The following is a 24,077-nucleotide window of genomic DNA, read 5'->3' as shown; positions in this document are numbered from 1 at the left end:
AGTGCAAGTTTTGCCTAAACTGTTTCCTCCTTCTGCCTTAACAGGTGATTTAAAAATGTCACGGCGCCATGATGCCAAAGGCTAATGCTGTCTAAACACGATGGCGAGACGACGACTCGCTCCCCGCTGTTTGAAAATGATTTAATCTGTTCTCAGAAAAAGACCTGATACACACAATAAAGCAGCGGGTGCACTTTTACAAAGCAAATCAAGGCGATTTAAGATTTAAACCCACTTTATATTCAGACGGTGACTCCTCTGCCGCCCTTTGCCTGCAGCGTTCACACATGCTGGTACAGATATAGTCTCCTGTTCACGCTCCATCTTTGGCCTTTTGTCTGGGAGAGATACCACGCCAAGGTGCAATTGTCAGACAGCTGCCCAGACGGTTCTGCTGATCACAGATCTGCTCAGAGACGAGGCTGGACCCTTCATTTGTGCATCAGCTGGCGAATCAATAATAATTTTAAAAAAGCATTTAAACTGGATTTTTCCATGTGTTCAAATGCACAGCCCCCGCATGCCTCAGCCCAAGTCACTTTGGATTAATGCAGCAAACGCTTGACAAAAACTAAGAGCACACCAATAGATGGCTTCAGAAGAAGCCAAGTCAGCTGGTGGATCTTCAGTGCCAGAGTGATGTAACCACACCTGCCTCCAGGCCTACATTTCCATGCTTGTGTTCTAATGCAGAGAGGGGGTGATGGCATCCTTCACAAGAGTCAACTAAACGGATGATTTCCTTTCCTGAAGACTCGTCACTCACAACCAGCACGTCCTTCTCTTAAAGACTTCCTGAACTGCAGTCGTTTATCGGGCAACAGCAAAAAAATCTCAAGACTTTCAGAGATTATTATCTTATATTATTATTTCTCCCTCTGTGATTAACCCCTTGGTGCATTTGATACAAATATGCATCAACTTTGGATCCAAAATTAGTTCAACTGCTCTTGAAAGCAAAAATATAATTGAAAAGTTTTTATTTTCATAAATTCAGGGGTTACAAAAAATGAGTCTAATTATTATTTGACATTCAGTGCACATTATCATCCCTTTAATTCCTGAATTTATTTACAGCTATATAAAAAAAACACTTGTGTTTTTGATTTAAGGAGATGCTGCATTTAGGTGATTTTGGAGCCAAAGTGGTTTGTCACATATTTGCAACAACAGGCATTAAGAGGTTATTAGACAAATTTTAGCTGAAGTAGATTTTTAATTTCCAGAATTAATTCGATTCACTTGTCTGGATGGACTCAATTCCAATTTTTTTTCTTCAATTCCTACTATCCTCTCAATTTAATTCAATTTTGAGTGTACACGGTTTACACACTTAAGACATTTATTTAGAAATACATTAATAATCTATATATGTTTTTAAGATATTCATATTTATCTGAACTGTAAAACGTATTAGTAAAATAATAATAAGATTCTTAATACTTAACAGTGTTAAATGGATTCTCAAAAGGAGAAAGGAACAATTGTTCTGCCTCTCCTGGAGCGCGTTTTAGTTTGGCCACTAGGTGGCGATCGCACTATAGAATTACACCTTATTTTAGTAGAAGACGAAAGTATGAGCAAAAAAACTGTGCTTTTTAGACCACAAATAAAAAAAATTTCCTCAAAAGTGTTCGGAAAACTCATGCTGGAGATTATAGAAAGATGTTAAATTTGTCAGCAATGTATGTTTAGCATCAGCATTAGCCGTCCTATGGGAAATCCCATTATACATTAGCATTAAGCTAGCGGACTTTAGCATTATGCATTAAAATGATCTCTACTTTTATGGATCGGTTATTGATCTGTTAACCTAATTTTAACTCAAAATTTCGCTGAGCCTGGTGTGAAATCCCCCTTGTTGAGACTATTTCAGTGAAGAGTTGCACACATAAAATCCATTACATGAATTTATGTGATAAAACCGAAAAGAAATTTCTAGTTTTTGATTTATTTCTAGAAAAATATGTCAACAGAAAATGTTAATAAATGATATTTTTATTGTCGTACATGAGTAGATGTTTAAATTCTATTGTAAAATATTCATTTCCAGCTTCCACATGTGAAAAAGGTGCAAAATTCTTGTGTGAAACACAGATGCAGTCCCACCAACCACTTCAAAAATGTGTCATTCAGTTTCATAGTTTACAAATGACTGTGTGCAAAAAAAACAGGGGTTTTAAAGACAGCTAAAGTGTGAGAAAATACAGTGAAAATTAAGAATAATCTGTTACTTTCTACTGTAAAAACAGATTGTCTGGTTTAACATTTTATTTTTTAATCATCATACATTCTAAGAACATCAGTCCAAACCACTTTAAACCTCAGGGAGCGCCAACATTCAGCTAATAAAAACGACTGATTGATCGATACCATCATAATTACCCCAATTTGACAGTTTTATTAAAATAAGTTACTCCTATAATGGTAAAGTTTGCAGCCGGTCAACCGTTTGACCAGAATAAATATATATTCACAGTCCAAACACCGTCTGAAGCATCAGCTAGCTGAGTTTTTCCAGTGTTAGAACCGCTTTAGATTTTTGCAAATTACTAAAATAACAGTGATTGCACATAAAAAAAACCCTTCACATTAAACTGCAGCTTTAGTAAGTAATGCGGGTTCACCGTCACAGTAGGCCACACTGCTGGCAGTGTAGTGTTAGATGCTGACAGGCTAATTTCACAGTTAAATTCATCTTTACTGCTAGCCTGCTGTTGCTCAAATCTACTGACGTTTGAAAACCTTTTTACACTAAAAGTTTCCTTCATCCGTCTGTTAGGACAACAGTATCCTGGCTGCGTAAAGCAGGATCCCGCTCAGACCCGCCGTGGTGGCGATGGCGATCACCCTCACTAACAGGAAGTCCATGGAGTCTTCCAGCTTTGTGTGGAGCCGCAGGACCTGCCGGTGGGTGTCTTCCCGGCTGCCCGAGTTCTCGATAACGTGATTAGCCAAGCCGCGCTTCTCGTTGAGCGGCATCTGTGCAGCCACGCGCTGCTCTGCTTGCTCCTGGGTCAGCCCGTCCCTCTGCATGAGGCGCTGCAGCTGAGTGGCGGGATCGCTGCAGAGAAACGGACCGAGCAGGGTTATTTTCTAGTCAGCATCTTGTGTTCTCAAGTGTGAAAAAAACAGAACTTACCAGTACACCACGACAGTGTGGTTCAGAAATTTAGTGAGGCGTCTGGTTTCAAAGAGGAGGGGAACATCCAGGACCACGTAGCGATACCCTTCAAACAAACATCAAGTCCCTTTAAAAAGTACATTTCAAGGCACTTTTTGTCCAAACTGCTCCTTACCTCTAAGGAAGTAGAGCAGGATCTCTTTGAGCATTTCTTTGTGAATCTCTGGGTGGGTGATGGAGTTCAGCAGCCTCCTTTTCTCCTCACTGGCAAAGATGATCTGGCCCAGCTTCTGTCGGTCGATTTCCCCGTTTTCCAGAACAATCTCGGGTCCGAAGTGGTAGACGATGCGAGAATAAGCTCGAGTGTGCGGCTCGACCACTGGAACGCAGGAAAATGTCATCAGATTTGGCATTATCCATTGTGTCTTATTTAATTAACCACATAAATCAAGCTTTTAAAACGTTTATTTCAAGTTCTGCAGGCCTGTGAGGCGATAAACAAAACCAATTATTGTTCTCAATTAGGGGATGCTTAAGGAAGAAAAGACATTTTAGAATAAAAACTCATCACCTGAGTGTAATTAAATCATTTCATGCTACTTTTTTTTTAGTTTTTGGTAACCTTTTACATTACTCCTTTATACAACTCAAACATCATCCCTTCATGATTCAGCCTCTCCAAGCATTGATGAACATCATTTAACAGAGAGAAAGACAAATTCAGAAATTCAGACCCAGATCTTCAACCCCACCTTTCCTGGCCACAACATCTGCATCGATAATGGGACACCCGAGCTCTCGCAGCATTGAAGACACAGAGCTTTTCCCTGAGGCGATGCCTCCCGTAAGGCCCACCAGGAACATCCTGCGGCACAGACACCTGCAAGCACGCCGTCAGCAAGACTCACTTCTAAAATTAAATTGAAATTTAAAAGCAAGGAAAAATAATTGAGTCACTGAATAACCTAAGGACTGGTGTGCAGACAGACGGACATGCTTTTTGTATGAATTGATGAGCAACCAGGAAGATCATAAAGGCTCTTTAAGAAGCACATGTAGTAAAAGACGAAAACATATTTAAGTCACAACAAATGACTGTGTATTTGTTGAACATAAAGGATAATTTGTGTGTTTTAGTTGTGCTAAAATTTGTTTTTTTTCCCCCATTTAAATCAACAAGTCCTTATTTTAATGGGTCTTTGTGTCAAACCTCCTGTTATGTTTTTATTTATATCTGAATTACAAATAGAGTAAACAAAACATTTTATTTTATATGTTCATGACACTAAATGAGCCTTTCATTACATATTTTAAAGAAAAAAAATGCTTTGAGGCTTTATTTGTAAATTTTTTTACTTTTTTTTTAAATTGTAAAACGGGTCAATTTGACCCAGAACATACCAGGAGGGGTTACACTATGATTGAATTATCTGTGTTTATTATAATTATTATTTCTGAATAATGTTTTTTTTTTCCGGCAAACTAATGCAAATCAACCCTTATATTGTGTCCGGGTCAAATGGACCAATTTTTTTACACTTGAAAACGGGTAAATTTGACCCAGAACATACAAGGAGGGAGGCAATATGATCTACTTATTTGTGTTTTTCTTTTTTTTTCAACAATATGTTACTTTGGCAAGCTCAGTAAAAATAACCCTTATATTGTGTTTGGGTTAAAATGAACCAATTTTTCACACTTTAAAATGGGTCAGTTTGACCCAGAACATACCAGGAAAGTTACATTATTATTTATTTTTGTGTATTTATTTATTATGTTTATTTTTGTAAACCAAAGCAAATTAACCCCAAAATTGTGTTTGGGTAAAAATTGAACCATTTTTTCACACTTGAAAATGGGTCAATTTGACCCAGAACATACTAAGAGGTTCACATTATGATTTATTCATTTGTTTTGTTTTTTTTTCTTTATATGTGTTTTTCCGGCAAATAAAAGCAAGTTAACCTTTATATTGTGTTCGGGTCAAAACAGACCCATTTACAAAGCTGGAAAACGGGTCAGTTTTGTCCCGCATAAAGACACATGGATTAAAAATAAGAGGGGGGGGAAATAAAATAATGTTTGCTCATTAGTTGATAATAAAACTGTATTAATAACAAGTGTCTAGTTGTTAATCAAGACATGTTAAACTGTTTTTCTTTCAAATTATGTAATATTTTATGTGTTTTATTATGCAAATTTTGGAGCAAAATCAGGAAATGTTACTGAAAAATATTTTCACTAACCAGAAGAGAGGAAATGATGTCACGCTGAAAACGCCACCTGACGTAGTTTTGTCAAATACATTTTTAACTGTAAATCTGGTAAAATAAAAGCAAAAAGTGGTTGCTATATCGAACAGTTTTTTATTATTATTATTTTTAAAGCAAACTAACAATAGTTTCAAAGCTTGGGTCAGTCGTATCTAAATTTAAAAACATAACTTAAAAAACGCTGTTTTGGTTTTGTAATTACTGAGATTGTAAACATGAAATTAATGTGCAAAAGTTGTGTTTACCTTTGCAGATTTTAGATTCCTGAAGACGCTGGAGGAGGCCGCACCGCCGGAGGCTGACAGGAAACAGCCAGGACTGCTAACGAGCTAGCGTTAGCACAAGTGTCGGTCAGGTTAAAACACACAGAAAAAAAGTCGCAGCCATCGTCTTCAGAGAAAAGTTACTTTCGAAAACACATAAAAAAGATTTAAAAACTCTAAAACTGACACGCACGAGTTACACCCCGACTTCCAATGACTGCTAGTATCCTAGCCTGTCGGCTTGCTTGACATGTGTTACTGTAAACCCCTCCCCACATCTGTTTCTGTCAACATTAGTTCCGCCCACAGAATCATCAAGTTTACTTCAAATAAATCCAATTTAGCCAACTTATGTTTTATTGAGAAGCAAAACAGCCTTCTTCAAGCTTTAACATAAACACAAAAAGTTTGTTCAATTATTTTTGTTAAAAAAAAAAAAATCAAGTTTTTTCACTCCAAAACTTAAAAAAAAAAAAAAAAAGAAAAGCATTAATCTCCTGCTTTCTGATCCTCAGCTTGTTTGTCCGCCTCTGCCTGAGTCGAGGAACTGTGACAATGTTTGGGTCTTTTTCCCCTTTTTAACGTTTCCTCTCCGTTCTCCCCCTCCTCTCGCTCCAGTCGTCCTCTTTTAACAAAGTAGTTAATCCTGGACTCCAGGCTCTCGCAGCACGGACGCTCTAGCAGTCGTCGGTAGTTCTTCTGTCTGCTGCCTTCAACCAGCCAGCAATGGTCGGAGGACAATCCACCTGTAGATGGAGAGTGATGACATATTTATAGAAATAAGTGGAAGTAGAAATAATTAGAATTGTCATAATATTTACAAAAATGTTGGACCTGTTCAAACTTAAATTTATCCCAATCAAAATAATGTTTATGTTAAATTAAATAATTTCAATGCAGAAAGCTGCTAGCATAGTTCAAAACTTGCAAGATATTGATAATTTAAGCAAAAAAAGGAAAGTCTGAATTGTTTTCATTTTGAAAATGTTTTATTACTCCTTATAGAGAATGTCCGGTCTCAGTTGACCTCTCACCTTTGTCTTCCAGGTCTTGCATCATCCCTCTCAGAACATGAGCTTTGACTGCACTTTGTATCCAGTGCTGCTGCAGAGAGGACAGGACATGGTTCAGCTCTTCGACGTCCTGCTGCCATTCCAGCCCCTCAAAGTGACAGTCATGCAACACCAGAGGATAGTCCACCGCCATGCTAGAAATCAAACACATTCAAGATTAAGATTACAATTAATAACATTTGTAAAAATTCAAACTTGTGCAGCAGATCACCTGTATTGGGGCTTTCTGGGATTATTTTCAACATCAAGGAGTTGATTTATAATCTGAGGTTCTTCAAGCTTCTGACCGATCAAAAGAAGCACAGCCATCATGCAACGCACCTGAAACAAAACAGTAGAAAATCAACTAATTCTATGTAAAATAACTTCAATATTTTAAGCAAAACACAACAAAAAATGCTTAAATGTTCATTTTTTGATTTATTTTACGTGTCCCTAGAAGTCTTTCAATTATGATTATATCATTTGTACCCAAAATTTAAAAAAACAAATACTATTAACCATTTTTTAGGACATATTTTCTTTTAGAAATGGCACTTTTGAGTCAAAAACACAGTTTTCATCAGAGTAAGTCTTTAAATTAAACATTGTTATAATTAGTACGGCTGTTTCCTAGTACCTGATGATAAAGGAAAGCCAGTCCTTTGACCTCAAACACAAACAGACTATACTGATCTGTGCCGGACGTCTGTTCAGACCACACAGGTCTCACCGTCGCTGACAGGATGGTCCTCTCAAACTGCAGGACTCCGTTGCCCACATCCATTTTACACAAGTTGCGGAAGTCATGAGTCCCCTCATATCTGTTGAGGAATTATTATTAAATGATTATACAAAGAGAGGATGTTAATGTTTCTGACTTAATTTCTCACCTCTTTGCAGCATCTTCCATCAAAGCCACATCCAAAGAGCCGCGGGGGAAGTAGTAGCGATAGGTGCGGGACTGGCAGTCGAAGCGAGCGCTGAAACCTTCCGCTACAGGAGCCCAGTCCAAGATCCGGATGTCTTGTGGCAGAACTCTGTTCAGCATTTTCACGTAGGGAAGCTCGGAGGAAGAGGCTTTGGATTTGACAGAAGAATCCACCTTTTCAGGGACGGTGACCCCAAGTCCACCACAGAACTGTGTGGAACGCAGATCGATAGTTATGACCTGCAGAAAAGGGATAAAAACAAGAAAAGAAAGCACTTTGATATTGTGGATGAAGCTCAGTGTAAACTTTTACAGCATTTTGTGAAAAAATATGCAATAAATATTTGGATTCATCCATTAAATATTTATAGTGGCACCTAAATACGTTATTTGATGGGTTAAATTGTACTATTTTTTAACAAAAAAATAAGTATTTACCATACTTATTGTTTAATAATTTAAGTTTCAAAACTGTATTAATTAATATTTCAACATTTCATATAAACACAGTCATGTGACCACTAAGCAAATACATTTTCTAGAAGCTTTGGCCTTGAGTGAATCGATTGAAGCTTCAAGTGCTTCGTGAGGCTTGATCCAGTGAACCTACTTGGGAAAAGGCGCTGACTCCTTTATCGGTGCGTCCACAGCGGTGGTAGTTAGAACTCTGGCGGTCCTGGATCAGCCGGGTCTTCAGCAAAGCTTCAAAGAGTCTGGCCTCCACGGTGTTGTCAGTGTTCTCCTGGACCGCGAAGCCCTGATAAGCCCAGCCCAGGTAGGCCAGCCGCAGAGCCACATGGCGCCGGGGATGAGCAGCAAAGTCAAAGGGTCGCTCTTTCCCAGATTTCTTCCTCTCCTTCTTGCTGCTGTTCCCCTCTGAGCTGGACGTCATTTCAGCATCACCTCCAGCCTCTCTGCTCTCCTTCAGCTGAGACTTCAGCTTCTCCACCTCTGCCTCCAACTCCTTTATACGACTGATAAGAGAGTCTGACATGCTGCTTCAAAACAAGGACAAAACCAAGTTTCTTCACAGGGGAAACATATCAAACTCGTTTCAACTCCATCTATTTGTCCACTATAATTTATATTAACATAAATAATAGAAAAATTAACGTAGTTTTATTAAATAAAAAAATAATACAGGTATTGCTAAGATTATTTACAGTACAGTTTCAGTAAAAATATATTAAAACAGTCCAAATATGCTACCTGCTCGTAACACGCGGACATCAAAACAAAAAAAATAAATCATTACCTTTAGTTTGGTACTCTTGATAATCATTCGCGTGAAAATCTAGAATTTTAAAGTTAAAATAGACATAAACGTTTCTGTTTTGAAGATGTTTAAGTTGCATATGCTAGCGCATGCAACTCCTTTTTGAATCTCGTCCGCTTCGACACGGAACCGGACACATTTAGCGAGCGGACCAATTTCCGCCTAACTGGGAATTGTAGTTCACGTAGAAAGGAAAACAAATGTTCTTGACCCTGTGCTTTTAAATGCTGTTCGATTAACTATTCTACAAAAATAATATTTTAAAAATTAATAATTTGAATATTTTCTTTAAATTAATATATATATATATATATATATATATATATATATATATATATATATATATATCTCAAGAATAATATAAATATGGGTTATGCGTCAACTATCTGGGGTTTTAATGTTAGTTGGATAAATAAGTAAGTAAACAAAAATTAAAAGCTTAAAAACCCAATAAGACTTAATTTTCTTTATTAATAATAATAATAGCGTGCATCACGTATGCTTGATATTTTATATTTGTTAGCAAGAAAAACTAATGTCTACAAATAATGTACAACAATCCACGATCCAGTATCTTTATCTACTCGTCCAAAATGGTCCCAAACTTGGGTAAATGCAGACGGTTGCATTTGAAAGAACATCCGATGTAAAACCAAATCAAAATCAATCATACAAGTCATGAATTGAACTTTTATACCATAGGTTGTGTAAGTGAAGATGATACAGAGTTATCAATTATCCTGTCAGATTAGGAAATATTCTAAAATATGATTCAAAATTCTTTATAAGATAAGATATTAATTTAGATAACAGGTCTTTTTCGAATGTTTCTACAGTTATTGTAACAGTACCAACAAGCAAAACATTAAAATAGAAGAAGGGCATCATTTATGATTGGAAGAAAACAGAGGAAATAAACTAAACTTAATCTGATAAAGTGTTTAATAGATCAAAGCCATCGCTGATAGGCGAGGATAGCTGGCACAACGGCTTAATCGAAGTTTTGATAGTTCTTTCTTTTCATGTTCAGACACAAGCATATGCCCACCAGCACTCCAAAGACCTGCATAAAATAAAATAAAACAGGCAAGGTCAGAGACTGAAATTGAAAATCTCCTTAAAGTTTCTACAGTTAAAGCACCTCTGCGATTCCAAGTGCAATGCAGACCGCACCGACCCACACTATATTCTTCAACAGAAAGAGCTTGATAGCCATGGTGCATCCCTGTAAAAGCAAGATTAACATTAATTTAGATTTTAAAAATAAATACAGAAATAACCAAGTATCCAACCTTCTTGTTTATTTCATCCTTGTGCTGTCCGCAGTCCGGCTTTTTCACCACACAGCAGGACTCCGGCACGGCGTCGTGTGTGGCCCAGCCAGCACTCCTGTACCAGTCTGTGTAGGAGTCTGCGCCACAGCAGCTGAGCTGTGTGGTGACATTGGAATCAGTTATTTGTCATTTGACTCTCCAAATTCAGAAATATCGTCCAGTAGAGTTTTTTTTTGCTTCTTTCCTATGAAAATATTCAACATTGAGATATCAAACTACAACAAAGGACAGTTGTTCTTCAAAGTTATCACATTCACGCGATCTTCACACTTCGCCAGTAAGTGCAAATGAAACCACAGAACATTTCTGCAAGGAAGTCCAGCTTTGGGGTTAAAAAATACCCAGAATCCACCCTGAAACATTTCACTGGTTTAAAAATGTGAAATTGTGCATTTAAATGTAGTGGAATGAATATTGTTGAAGCTTCATTTATATCTGGGAATGCTCGTTTGTTAGAGTGACTTATAGATATTCAAATAACTGCAAGCTGCAGTGACTCTAACACCATCATTGGTGACAATATTACTGCAAACACACAAGAAATACAAATATTTCCTTGAAATTAAACATTTTTGTCACCTTTTCTTGAATCTTGTTGATGGAATCTCTGTTCTCTTGGTCGTATTTATTGATCACCTCCCGCGTTTTTATGTTGATATCATTGTTCATCTTCAGAAGGGCCGTCTACAGAAACATCAAGAAAAAAAAAAACATTTATCGCCTCTTCAGGAGCTTTGTTAGTTTGTTGGTAATCATCTTAGATCGGCTTTGAAGCATCTCACCCTGCTGCGGAAGATGTAAAAGGCAGCTCCAGTGAGAACTTCCAAAAGGACGATGATTATCAGGACGCAGATGAACTAGTTCACCAAAAAACCAAGAGTTAATTCAGTTTTTTGCTTTAGTCGAATGTGAAGGATCTTACCTAATTTGATCCACATGATACTCACACCACCTAAGATAGAGGTGTTCTCCATAAATGCCCCAACGTGACCCAAGATGGACACCAGGACTATGGTGACCCCCACGGCGATGAGAACCACAGAGATTTTAGACAAGCCACTTCCAGCAAAGTTTCCAAATTGGGAATAAGTTGAGTGTTGCAGAGCTCCGATCACTATCAGGACGATCCCTGATATCTGGAAAACAAATAAACTACTTATAAGAGAAGTCAGAAACATAAGTTATGCCGTGTTAGATTGAGAGGAGAACCCTAAAGCAGGAATAATAACACTGAATGATGTAAAAAAGTGATGAATTTATCTCACCAAGAAGAGCGTGTTGAAGAAAACAAACCAACATTTGAAGCTGCAGAATTTACACATTCTGATGAGAGTTCAAGCCGAACCAGAGACGAATTGCAGACCAGTGAGGAGCAGAATGACAGGAGACTGCCCAAACTGTGAGGGTTAACGAATGCAGCATCACCTGACCGTAAGGAAATGAACAGGATAAGAAACTGATGGGGCAGATAGTATTTTTGCATTGGAGCATCGTGTTAGATTCCAAACTGAAAGGCACTTCTAGGCTGTATATGTATATAAATGGAAGGATAACGGGCACTAAAGATTCTAGGTGAGTTTTACTGAAAATGTTATTTTTCGGCTCATTTTAATGACGTAAATTGGCGGGAAAAGAAGAAGGACATCCATGGTTCTGAGATTTCCTTTTAACAGCCACATAGGAACATATTTTAATATAATATGTGCTTTTATCTGTTGGTCTGGGCTACTGTGGAGAAAATAAAATTGATTTTGACCCATCATTTTCACTGTATTATCAAAAATGATTACTTGAGACTTTTACTTTGGAAGATTGATAAAAAAAGCATGTAAAATAGGCAAAAAATAGATTTAAGCCACAGTAAAACTGCATCAGAATAACAGAAATAAGTAAAAATTAAAAAGTATTAATTGGTTTAAAATTAATAACTATAAGCCAAATTTAAAATGTGAAAGTTTTAATTTTTTTGTTCTGTTGCATCATATTTTTTAAATATACTGAATAATAAATTGAACTATGACTAAACCACAGAACAAACTGAAAAACAACAGGAATTTTTTGGGTTTCCTTGTTGCAGTTGACAGTCTCCATGCCAGCATGTGGATCTGCAGCAGCGGCGGCACAGAGGCTGAAAGAGAACCAACGCCTCAGGTTGTAGCACAGCAGCCTCCACTGGAGGGAGCTGCAGCCATGCCAGAATCTCCTCGATTCTCCCCTCCTGCCATCTCCAAAGTTTTCAAAGTCACTTTTTTTTTTTCAAAATTTCTAAAAGATGAAACCAAAGCTGTTAAGGAACCCTGGATGTCACAGTAAAAAATATATATAAAGTTCCCTCATAAAAATAATTTGTGGTCTCTAATCAATGTGTGTGCAGACTAAAATATTGTGCACACAAGTTAATATCCTCGTATCATCACTTCTTAGTACTAATTCCTATTAGTTCCTACTAATTTAAATGCTAATTCTCACCCTCAAAATACTAATTTGTACCCACTAAATGCTAATTTGTGTGCATAAAATGCTAATTTAGGGCCGCAAAATGCAAACTTTTTCACACAAAATTTCATTTTTTTGGTAAAATATTATTTGTGTGCTTTAAAGGCTAATTTGTGCGCATAGGATGCTGATTTGTTTGCACAAAATGCTAATTGGTGTTCATATAATGCTAATTTGCATGAACTAAATGCTAATTTGTTTGAACAAAATGCTAATTTCTGTGTACACATTATGCTAATTTTCTACACATAATACTAATTTGTCTACACACTATTCTAATGTGTGTGCATAAAATGCTAATTTATGGACACAAAATGCTACCTTTATCACCCAAAATTTAATTTGTTCTTAAAAAATACTATTTCTGTATAATGCTTAATTTAAGTGCATAAAATGCTCATTTGTGTGCACACGTAATGTTTGTCTAAACAAACAAAATCCTAATCTGTGTGCACTAAATACTAGTTTGTGCACACATAATGCTAATTTTTCTGCACATAATGCTAATCTGTGCTAAATGCTAATATTTGTAATCAATGCTCATATACCGGTAATGCTCACTTATGGTCATAAATTATTTTTTTATGACAAAAATTAAATTTTTGCACAAAAAATACTAATTTGAATCCACAAAATGCTCATTTTTGCCATGATAAAAATCACAATTTGTACACACAAAATTCTATTTTCTTTAAAAATATATATTTTTGACAACAAATTATTCATTAGTTTTTATCAGTTCTTTTTTGTCATATCCAGGGCTCCATAGTTTAAACATAGCACTCCACAAGATTGTTTTTGAGGGAAATATGCTCATAGACTTCTGTTCAGTTTAGTTTGGAAAGTCAGATCAGAAATGTTGTAAACTTGCATTTTCACACTCTCATTTTCCTTTTTTTTTACATGTCAACAGTGTTCATAATTTTTCACTGTCTGTCAAGAGTTGAGTAAAAAGTAAAAAGAACGGATGTTTGATCGTGTTTGCAGGGTGACGCTCACACCACAAGGGGGCGCAGTTCTCCTCTTTTTCAAACAGGTTGAAAGCATTAGCATGCTGGCACAGGCTTGCTTCAGATCACCAGGCCTGCCTTTTGTTCCAGTGTGACTGAGTGATGGAGGCTGAGAGCCTTCAGGGAAGTCTGGGAACAGAATGCAGGCTGATTTAAGTGGCATGTCTTTGAAGGGCTTCATGAGAACAGGAAGAGAAATCATTACCATAGCTGGGGAATTCAGACACACACGGAGGACGCTGCCCTTCCCACTCCGCTCTTCCTGTTTTGAATTCCTCAAGACTTTGTCAAAACTTCCAGTGCATCTGCCTGATGACAATAATTATCTATGCGAGAGTTGGTGTTGTGAACGAGCTGTAGTAAAAACACGGACGATTGCAATCTGTTATGTATTATAATGATTGATGTGAACGGATCCAAACAGGATTCAAGGCTGAATGGGATAAATTATTCCCAGAAAGAAGGCAGTGAAGATGGTGCATCTCTGCAAACAGAAGATCTGAAGATAAAAAGAGAGGATTTCTTCTACTGATGGTCTGATATTAGAACAAAAACAGAGAAATTAGCCTCCAAAGTTGCAGTGGCTTAATGTTGGTTCCGCTTCACCGCAGTGTGAATGTGCTGAGGTCAAAGAGCAGAAGTAAACCGAATAGAAAAAAAGCAGCTTTTTGCCCGGCTTTTCCTCTTCCAGGTCAGTTCCTGTTTTACGTAATGGCGTCTCCAAACGAGACGGTTTGGTCCACTTTGTGTGAAAGCAAAACAAATAAAAGTGTAAAATTATTTTGCATTCTTAGTAGTTTCTGAAGGAAAATGAAGCAAAACAAACAAAATTTTCATAAAATATTCTTATTAGATTTAATACTTGTATTTTTCTCTTTTTATGTTGTATTTTGGTGAAAAAAGTATTTATTCTGTGATTTCTGTCTGTTGCATGTGCATTAAAACTAAAATTCGATTAGATTTGAACTTAATGTTAAACCAATTATCTAATAATTAAATTTTGGGTAATGAGGAGCAATAACAGAGACACTTGCATTGTTTCATCTGTTCATTATGGAAGATTTTTCTGCTTATGACTCTTAATCCGACCTCTACTAGTTGTTCTATTTAAACAAAAATATAAAAAGTTGCTACAGGAAAGCAGAATCCCCATTAGCTGCAGCGTACTCACTGCATTTGCAATGCTATTTGCAGAAGATTCACTTTTTTAAAATGAAGAAAATGCTCATTTGCCTCCAAAAAACAGTTTAACTGATGCATCCACACTTTTTTACCAGTGATTTGTCCTCAACAATTAAGGAAATCATCGTTCTTTTGCAGGTTGCTCCTTTAAATGTGTCACTTATAAATAAATAATTTGCTCTTACTAGCAGCATTATTTTTTGTTTTAGAGGAGATCCACCACTGTGAAACCATTAACCTCCCACCACCATGCTCAAGAGTCTAAATCCAAAGAAGTTGTGTCTTTAGATAAAATGTATTAGTTTTTGCTAAAAAACAAAAAACAAAAAAGCAGTAAGAGTCTATTTTGATTCAATTTTGATCAATAGAGCTCCAATAAGTCAATTTTGATTGCATAAAGTATGCATTTATTTTATTTTTTAATCAGAAATCTGTGATAAATTCTCTGTTTTCCATCATAGAAGAACCATTTGAAGCAGTTTTAGCCATGTGTGTTGGTAAATTGTTAACTTTTAAATGTGTAATCAACAAATGTGTAGCACTGGAGCGCTGTTTGTGTTCTAAAATAAACCGTGCGCCTCGTCCACATGGCACCACTTACACATACCAGGCCGTGAAACTGGTCCCTTGTATTTTTTTAAAGAGATTTTTCTCTCATTTAAATTTTTGGAGAGTCATGGAAGTGTTAACTCCATTTGTAACTTTTGTGTTATCTATTAAATGATGAAAAAACCCACAACAAAAAACAACAAATAATTCCTTTTTGAAGTGAAACTAAGTCTCCAATAAAATTATTTTAACTTTTTTTGTGTAATTTATTCATTCAGGTAAATATTTTAAAAAATGTAACAAAAAGACACATATGTTACACAACTCTTTATAAGCCTGGGAGCCATAAATCCTGTATGTTTTTCGTAAAACACGCCCACACAGACAAAAAAAGAAAAAAGACTCCAGCGTTCTTATGGTGTTGTTTAAAGCCTTGTAAGATTCCCACACGAAGACCTTGGTGTGTTTTATTTGGCAAAGGAGAGAAAAGTCAAACTAATTCAGAAAAATGACGTCATACAAAAATGCAGATTTGGACGTATACAAGCAACAAAAAAAAAAGAAAAAAAAAAGATGCTACGGAGGGGCAAAAAAGACAATATTAGTATAATTATTGACAAATGTTAAGAAATCATCAAAACAAACTTTTTTCTATAAATGACAAAGCCGATAGTTTATGTGAAATCTTTGGCACCTCAAATTAAGTATTTGGGACATTTCTACGTTTACTCATTTTTTAACAATAAAAAAGTGGAAATCCTACGCCTCAATCTGTGAATGAAATGTGTAGAAACTATGAAAAAAAGAGATAAATAGAAAAAAGAAGGTGAAAATCCTGGACTGCAAACTGATTATAAATATGTTAGTATGGAAAATATGAAGAAAAGAAACAGATAGACTCTGTTTAAAAAATGATGGAAGTCATGCACCTCAATCTGTTTATAAAATGTACAAAAAAGTATTTAAAAAACAACGAAATCCTAAGAAAAAACAAAAAAAGCGAAAATCCTGAATTATGTTCATGAAATTCATGTAAAAGTTAAAAACTGTTAAATACTATTTAAATAATGTGAAAATTCTGCTTCTCAGTCTGTTTATTTAAATGTATTGAATATATGTATATATACATATAAAGGTAAAAATCCTGCACCTTAGTATGTTTATGAAATGTATGGAAAATATGGAATAAACTTATAAATTGCTTATTAAACAAAAAAAAAACTAGAAATCCAGCACTTCAGTCTGTTTATGAATATGTTCATAAAATGTGTGGATAATGTGAAAAAGAAACAGATAAATACACAAAGAAGGTAGAAATCTTGCACCTTAGTCTCTTTTTAAAATGTAAGAAAAAAACAGATAAAAGTTTTTAAAAAAGTAAAGAAATATAAATCCTGCACCTCAATGTATTTATGAAAAAATATTAGAAAACAAACAGATACCTACCTAAAAAAAATAAAGAAGTCTGGCAATATTTCAATATTTCTATCAAATCTAAAAAGAAATTATTTTTAAAATTCATTTTTTTGGGGGGCATTTTTCCTTCAGAGGTCACCATAGCGACTCATCTTCCTCCATGTAACCGTGTCTGCTGCATCCTCCACTCTAACACCAAATCCTGCACTCAAATCTATTTATAAAATGTTATAACAAAGTTCAAATCCTAAACTTCAATATTTTTATAGAAACAGATAAAACAGACAAATACTAATTTAAAAAAGTACAAATCCCACACTATTTTTAAAATGGTATAAAATGTGTAAAAACTAAACACTAATTAAAAAGAAGAGAAATTACCTATTACATATATTTAGCTATTTACACTCACCTTTAAGCTTTAATGCAGATGAGAAAAAGAACCTGCAAACAAATATGATTTCAAAAGACAGCCACCCTCTTTTTATAATCAATTGTTCTCTGCAAATATAAATCGTGATCTTTAGTAAACATTCAAACAGCTGGTATAACAGTGGCAGCATTAGAGGATTCAGCTTCACATGCGGTTTGCTGTGATTGAAGCCGTCTCTACTGTTACTTTTTGAAGAAGCACCTGAGAGCTTGTGTTTCAGGTCAGCCAAAGTGAATGCACATTAAAAAGCTGCTCTACTGGCTCTTCTTGATTCCTGCAGTGAGTCAGGCTCGCACGGCGGTTTGACCGTGTTTGCAGGAGAAATCTGTTGACGGGGGTGAAGGTACCAGAGGAGGTTTGTGTTCATGGCCTACAAGCAGACAAAGTGTTCATGGAGGTAAATAAACTTGAATTTCTTTAACTTTCTGCTGCTCACAATCTCTTGTCGCTTTCTGTTCTCAGTTCAGGGGGCCAGTGGGGGCTGGACATGTGTGCTTTTGATTAGCCCTCTGATAAAACTGTCTGTTTCCTGTGTACTGTGGGACAGAGGGAGCGCAGTGATTTCAGAGAAAGCAGAGGCTCCTCCTGTCAGCATTTCAGGGAATGTGTGAACAGGGCAGGACAAGCATGAAGCGCAATACTTTTACTCTGGAATTGCAACTAAATCAGTGAAAAACCTGAAGCGGAAGCCAGATTTATTTACCCCCCCTCCACTGAAACCCAGCTGCTGATTGATTCCTTCAACTCGAGGATGGACAAGGATGAGGGGAAGCCAAAGACGTATTTGTCCACCTTTCACTTTGTTCTGAAGCCCCGGGGTCAGCGCTGCGGGGACAATCAGAGAGAAAATGGACGGATTACTGCTAATAAGTCATTGGCAGGAAGCAACAAAGTGGGAGTTTCAGCTGCTGCAGGTAATTCCAGATTTTCAAACTTCTGTATTCTGAGTCAAAACATAATAATATTCATGCATAGTAACCAAATAGTTGCAAATATATCGTCAGTTGTCCTCGAATGCCGGAAAAACTGAGTAACAAGTGAATAACTGGAGTATTACAAAATTACAAAATAAAAGCTCACATTAAATTGAAGCACTTTTGGACTATTTTTAACATTTTGGATTAAATAGGACACAATTTTGCAAACAAAATCAATAAAATTATAAAAACTTAGATTAATTAGCCTTATAACTTACAGTTTGTATAACAGCAGCTGGCTATTCCAGCAAATAAACAACTGAGCACAAACACAAGTGATGTTGAAATCCACATTTTTTTTCTTTTTAGTTGTTTACATTTAAGTGCTACACAACACGAGGAAGTGATTTTCTGTGCTAATACACAACGGTCTAAAGATTGTGTCAAAATAAAAGCCAGTTTTCCTGTTTTTCTCCCCGAAGAGGCCAAACAGGTGCCGGATCAGAGAGTGGAAGCGCCAAGCTTCAAGGAAAAAGTCCGAAACTGTGCAGTCGGCGATGGAGGAAGTGTTACATTTCAGGCTGTTATCGCAGGTCAACCTCTGCATGTTTCCTGGCTGCACAATGGTGAGAGGTTTAACTACTGTACTCCTGAAAATGATATCTTCAGAGGGGAGAAAGAAGAAGGAAATGGACTGTAAAACAAATCAATTAGGAGCTTATCAAACTGGAAAAGTCTGTTTTTGTAAATCATTTTGACCTGTTTGTAAGTATTCTTTCCAGGAAACTTTTTAAAAGATTTTCTTAAAAAAAAGGTTATTTTCAGTGCAGTTCATGTGTCCAAATACACAAAAGGAATGCAACTTTTAACCCTTTCATGTGTTCTTTTTACTGCATTTAGATTATAAAGATTAATAAACTACTTTTCTTTTCTTTTTTGCTATGTATCTTCCATCTATTTATCTTTATTCTTTATTTTTTGTAAATCCAGACTTATGGACATGCATGACCAAATTTTGATTTAAGATAAAAGTAATTGTTTCCTCCATAAGAAGAATGCGGTTAGTCAGGAAATGATACATTTGTAACGTGTTCCGCCTCAGAATAGGGATTTACAAGCATAATAGACAACTTAAGAAAATGTTAATTGTTCGGAAAGAACTCAAATATTACACAATCGATGTGAAACTTTAGCTAAATGTCTTTTGTGAGGTAGGGAATTGTGATAAACCTTTGGTATGTAAAAGAAATTCTAGTTTAGTTGTGAAAATAGAGCAAAAAAAATAAGATTTTGCTTCAAAATTCAGTTTATTGTGTATAAATTTGAGCTACAACCATTTTTATTTTGACGTTTAGGAGAGAAGGTGACATCACCAGAGCCTTCCTTCAAGGATGGCGTTGCCAGCCTGGCTATAGCACGCTGTACGCATCAAAACGCTGGCGTGTACACCTGTGTGGCGGAGAACTCTGCAGGAAGGAGGACAAGCAGTGCCGTGCTGCGATTCACAGGTGAAGACTGACATCTCCTGCAGCACGACCTGCAGCTTACTGAACACTGAACAGATTGTGTGCATTTTAAACCCTGTGCTCCTTTTGCTTACATTGAAGGAGCAACAAAGGAAGTCTCCAGAACAAACAACCATGACCTGCAGAAGGAGGTTACACTCAAGCATGTGTCATCTGAAAAGACTCAATTGTCTATACCTTCCGAAGAGGAAAAGCGGCACGAGGAAGGTACATTAAGGACTATTTGTAAGCTTCCTTTGACCACAAAGCTCCTGAAATCTTCACTTGAACATTTATCTATTCAGAAAATAGTAGAGAAGTGTCTAGCTAAGGCAAACTCAATCGCACAGCGGGACAAAATCCAAAACACACCTTAAGTCGTGGGCTGAACAGGATAAACATTTGTTAAACACTCTAAAACAAAATGTTTTAAACATTTAAACTGTAAGTTTAGCATAATTATGAACTAGATATACATCATTACCTGCAACAATGCTAGTGTGAATGCTGTAAGCTGAATTTGGCCTCTAAAGAGGCTAGTGCTGATAGCTTAAAATGCTGAAATTGATAGCTGAAATCACTGAGGCTAATAGCTGAAAACGCTGAAGCTGATAGCCAGCTAAAATATATGCTAAATGCCAAATTAGCCTAAAAAATAAGCAAACAAGAAACTTAGGTAAAGCCAAAACTGCTAGCAAGTAGCTGAAAAAAATAGCTAACATTCAAAATAGTCTAAAAAAAATGAAAAAGCCTAAATTAGCCAAAACAGCTAGCATGTATCTGAAATATTAGCTAAACTCCCAAATTGCATAAAATCATTTTAAAAAATGCGTAAATTAGCCAAAAAGCTTGTATGTAAATATTAGCCTAACTCCAAAACAGCCTAAAAAACTTTAAAAAAGCCTAAATTAGCCAAAAGAGCTAGCATGTTGCTGAAAAATTAGCTAAACTTCAAAATAGCCTAGAAATCTTAGCAAATGCTAAAATAGTCCAAAAAGCTAGCAGAAGGCGAAAATGCAAAACTTTAAAACCTTAAGGTTAAGATCTAGAGGGCCGGATAGAATTACCTGGAGGGCCGGATCTAGCCCCCGGGCCTTTACTTTGACACATGTGAGGTCAGGGGTGGGAAACATTTTTGGTCTTGTGGACCACAAAGGGTTTTAAATAGGGGTGTGTATTGACAACAGTCAATACACAACATATTGCGATACATCCCAAGACTGTACCAGAATCATTTTTGCACAATTTTTTTTTTACTTTTTTTACTTTACAAAGTATTACTTAGACAAAAACTCTCAATATTAATACACCTTTCATGTTAATAAAGTGGTAAAATTTATAGTATTTATGATAATAAGCCCTGCAACTCTATCTCAAATACAAGCCGCTTTTACCCACAAATTCATGGAGCTTTTCTTTTGGTACATTTCTGCGCTTCCAGTTAGCGGTCAAAGGTTTAGGTGGAAAACGAAAGTCAAACGCTCAACTATGTTTGCTCATAAATAATTAACCGTAGAAAACTTTTGCCATAAAAAGTTACAGCATCACTTTTGCCGGGTAACTTTAACCTGATATAATGTACCTAATAACAGTATATCTCATAAAACATATCAAAATATGACAACATATGATAAATTAGAGTATTTTTCTTTTACTTTCAACTGTTGTATATGTGACAAAATGGAAAATAAAACCATAGGTAGATCCTAAAAACATGTTCAAAATTTACTGAAAGAGTAAGAATTTGAGAGCAAAAATTCCTAAAAAATATATAATAATGATACTGGAGACTTGGCCCTTGGTCCATGCATTTGTGGGACATGTGAGACTTTACCCAGGGACTCTCAGAAAATTGCAACATATTAAACATCAAGTAAATACTTTAGCTCAGGTGAAAATCACCCAGCGCTAATGCTCTAGTGTTTATTAAATATCGTCTTGTCAACATTTTAAATCGATACAAGTATTGCTCAATGAAATATCGCGATTTATCGCCGAATTGATTTTTCCTAACACTCCTAGATCTAAAGTTAGGAGTGCCTGACCAGGAGCAGATGCGTGAAGAAATAAATAATCTGGACAAAAATACTTTCATTTGGATTGAAAATATATAAATTTGTTTTAAGTAGAACATTTTATGTAAAAATTGTGAATTTTATTTACATTTTAGGTGGATGTCAGGGAAAAAGGAAACAGACGTGCTGTGTTCATGTGCTGCTAAAATAATTGGAAATATTCCTGTCCATGAATAATAAACCTTCCAACACCACAATAACTTTGTGCACCTAAGTAACAATTTATTTGTAGTGCATCATCTTTACCAGAATTCAGAGGAAAATAATTCAAAATAAGTTTTATGCAATTTTTTTCCAGTTTTGCAAGCCACCCCTCGTTAGAAATAGTCCTATACTGGCTGTATATTAACTCCTTCATTTGCTCTTGCAACCAAACTTGACTGCTGCCCTGTGATTGGTCAGTTAGTGATTAAACCCCCTATCAAGGTGTGTAACTGTAAGATCTCTTCTCTCTCCAGCTACAGCAGGAGCAAACACTCAAATCAAAGTTCCCACTAAAAAAGGTGAGTGTTGAAGATCACGTCTGAGTCAAATCCAAGTGCATATTTTAGGGTTTTGAAGTACTTTTCTCCTCTTTAGGACCTCCTGTGGAGTTTGTTGACAAACCTGATAAGGTGGAGGTTCGTGTGGGTGAACGAGCTCAGCTCAGCTGTAAGTTCAGGAGCAGCTCCCTGCCGGTGGCCTGCTGCTGGATTTTCAACAGAGTCAAGGTAAAGCCACTCTTCGTGCTTTAAGTCTTCGAAAATTGTTTATATCTTTAAATTTGTTTGTCCTTTGTCACTACAGGAGGTGACAGGAGGACCTCGGATATCAGTCAGGAGCACAGAGAAGCAAAGTTGTGTGGAGATCACCCAAACTGTTCAAGAGGACACAGGATTGTACACTCTAGTGGTTCGAAATCGAGCGGGTTCTGCTCAGCACACAGTATCCCTAAGCATCATAGGTAACTTCAGCACTTAAAAAATGCAGACATGAGCTTAAAACTACCAATAAGTTTGTAAAAATGTATTTTTCTGAATGTTTTCCCTCTCAGATCGACCCTCTCCGCCAGCCTCCCAACCTTTTGTTTCTCGGAAGACCACTCACTCCCTGGTTCTGTCCTGGAGCGGCCCCGGCTACGATGGGGGCACCGCTGTGTTAGGCTACATTGTAGAGATCAGGCGAGAGGACTCCGTCCAACCTTGGGCAGAAATAAGTCGGTGCAAGAACACGTCCCACCACATCCGCTCGGGCCTGGAGCCTCAGGGACGGTACCGCTTCAGGGTCAGAGCCTACAATTCAGCGGGGGTCAGTGAGCCGGGCAAAGAGTCCGAGTGTGTGAAGATGGCAAACTCGAGTGAGTCTTTGATTTTTTTGTTTGCCTTTTTTTTTTAAATAAACCAGTACTTGGAGCATTTTGTTTTCTGTTTGAAGCTGACAGGAGACAAGAGCCATTGTCATATGTGACGGTGACTATTGACACCCAACATGATTTCAAGGACCATTATGACATGCATGAGAAACTAGGGGTGTAAGTATGTTTCCACAGCCGGTATGTCTTCTAGTTCAGACCAGCTGTAAATGTTCTCCAATCCTCCAGTGGGAAGTTTGGTGAGGTGTTCCGGGTGACCCACAAAGAGACGGGCCAGGTGTGCGCCGGTAAATTCTACAGAGCTCGGACATCCAAGGACAAGTTGGCAGCTCGCAAAGAGATCCGGATAATGAACAAGCTGCATCACTCGAAGCTTGTCCAATGTCTGGCGGCGTACGAGTCCCGCTCTGGGATCGTCATGGTCATGGAGTAGTGAGTTTTCCTGATTTTTACCATCTACTCTTTGACCATCTTATTATGGAGAGTAGTAGAGCTTAAGATATTGTTTTTGTACAGTATTGGAGGCGGGGAGCTCTTTGAGAGAATCGTGGATGACAACTTTGAGCACACGGAGCTGACCAGCGCTCGCTACATGCGGCAGATACTGGAGGGCATGCACTATGTGCACAAGCAGAAAATTATCCATCTGGATCTTAAGCCGGAGAACATCGTCTGCGTGGATACGACCGGCACACAGATCAAGATTATCGACTTCGGCTTGGCAAACGAACTGGGTAAGATTTAAAAAAACACGCATGTCTTCAAATATCAAAGAGCTGAAAGTCCTCCACCAATGAAAACCATGTTTCTTGAGTTTTTAACATGTATATGTGGATTTTTTCCTATGAAAGAGAGCAAATGTAATAAGAAATCTTTTTTTTTTTTTTTTT

The 24,077-nt window shown here is 36.8% G+C and overlaps 4 protein-coding genes across 9 annotated transcripts in view; 1 reads left to right on the top strand and 3 right to left on the bottom strand.

Annotated features, from left to right (window-relative positions):
• Positions 1-1,980: 1,980 nt before the first annotated feature.
• On the bottom strand, positions 1,981-5,931 carry dcakd (dephospho-CoA kinase domain containing). Of its 4 annotated transcripts, XM_036217235.1 has the most exons (6): positions 5,643-5,930; positions 5,371-5,445; positions 3,877-3,989; positions 3,300-3,503; positions 3,143-3,230; positions 1,981-3,064 (listed from the first exon to the last, which is right to left on the bottom strand). In XM_036217235.1, the coding sequence occupies exons 3-6, from the start codon at positions 3,986-3,988 to the stop codon at positions 2,779-2,781; spliced, it is 690 nt and encodes a 229-aa protein (XP_036073128.1). In that variant the 5' UTR covers position 3,989; positions 5,371-5,445; positions 5,643-5,930; the 3' UTR covers positions 1,981-2,778. The 4 variants fall into 4 exon arrangements, with proteins under 4 accessions (XP_036073128.1, XP_024140370.1, XP_024140369.1 ...); XM_024284602.2 differs by lacking the exon at positions 5,371-5,445 and having other exon boundaries at positions 3,877-4,034; positions 5,643-5,931; XM_024284601.2 differs by lacking the exon at positions 5,371-5,445 and having other exon boundaries at positions 3,877-4,004.
• A 66-nt stretch (positions 5,932-5,997) lies between these two features.
• On the bottom strand, positions 5,998-9,089 carry pus3 (pseudouridylate synthase 3). Of its 3 annotated transcripts, none has more exons than XM_024284598.2 (7): positions 8,899-9,089; positions 8,254-8,641; positions 7,606-7,883; positions 7,353-7,536; positions 6,945-7,054; positions 6,695-6,867; positions 5,998-6,406 (listed from the first exon to the last, which is right to left on the bottom strand). In XM_024284598.2, the coding sequence occupies exons 2-7, from the start codon at positions 8,635-8,637 to the stop codon at positions 6,150-6,152; spliced, it is 1,386 nt and encodes a 461-aa protein (XP_024140366.1). In that variant the 5' UTR covers positions 8,638-8,641; positions 8,899-9,089; the 3' UTR covers positions 5,998-6,149. The 3 variants fall into 3 exon arrangements, with proteins under 3 accessions (XP_024140366.1, XP_024140365.1, XP_024140367.1); XM_024284597.2 differs by having other exon boundaries at positions 8,254-8,638; XM_024284599.2 differs by having other exon boundaries at positions 7,446-7,536; positions 8,254-8,638.
• A 321-nt stretch (positions 9,090-9,410) lies between these two features.
• LOC112154028 (CD63 antigen) lies at positions 9,411-17,814 on the bottom strand. The gene is made up of 9 exons (XM_036217234.1): positions 17,319-17,814; positions 13,965-14,068; positions 13,749-13,888; positions 11,519-11,678; positions 11,201-11,389; positions 11,036-11,110; positions 10,833-10,937; positions 10,212-10,349; positions 9,411-10,144 (listed from the first exon to the last, which is right to left on the bottom strand). Exons 4-9 carry the CDS (start codon positions 11,573-11,575, stop codon positions 10,052-10,054), a joined length of 657 nt encoding a protein of 218 aa, XP_036073127.1. The 5' UTR covers positions 11,576-11,678; positions 13,749-13,888; positions 13,965-14,068; positions 17,319-17,814; the 3' UTR covers positions 9,411-10,051.
• A 79-nt stretch (positions 17,815-17,893) lies between these two features.
• LOC112154026 (myosin light chain kinase, smooth muscle) overlaps positions 17,894-24,077 on the top strand; it is a 10,546-nt gene continuing 4,362 nt past the window's right edge. The window contains exons 1-11 of the mRNA XM_024284592.2: positions 17,894-18,253; positions 18,739-18,882; positions 19,612-19,764; positions 19,864-19,989; positions 22,295-22,339; positions 22,416-22,546; positions 22,623-22,779; positions 22,870-23,172; positions 23,250-23,346; positions 23,416-23,619; positions 23,704-23,921. Coding sequence (XP_024140360.2) covers positions 18,091-18,253; positions 18,739-18,882; positions 19,612-19,764; positions 19,864-19,989; positions 22,295-22,339; positions 22,416-22,546; positions 22,623-22,779; positions 22,870-23,172; positions 23,250-23,346; positions 23,416-23,619; positions 23,704-23,921 — 1,741 coding nt within the window. The 5' untranslated portion in view covers positions 17,894-18,090. The remainder of the gene's footprint in view (positions 18,254-18,738; positions 18,883-19,611; positions 19,765-19,863; positions 19,990-22,294; positions 22,340-22,415; positions 22,547-22,622; positions 22,780-22,869; positions 23,173-23,249; positions 23,347-23,415; positions 23,620-23,703; positions 23,922-24,077) is intronic.

The sequence above is a fragment of the Oryzias melastigma genome, linkage group LG19, assembly GCF_002922805.2.
Source record: "Oryzias melastigma strain HK-1 linkage group LG19, ASM292280v2, whole genome shotgun sequence".
In the NCBI taxonomy this organism is placed as follows: Eukaryota; Metazoa; Chordata; class Actinopteri; order Beloniformes; family Adrianichthyidae; genus Oryzias; species Oryzias melastigma.
Note: the sequence above shows the minus strand (reverse complement) of the source record. Positions and strands in the feature narration are given on the sequence as shown.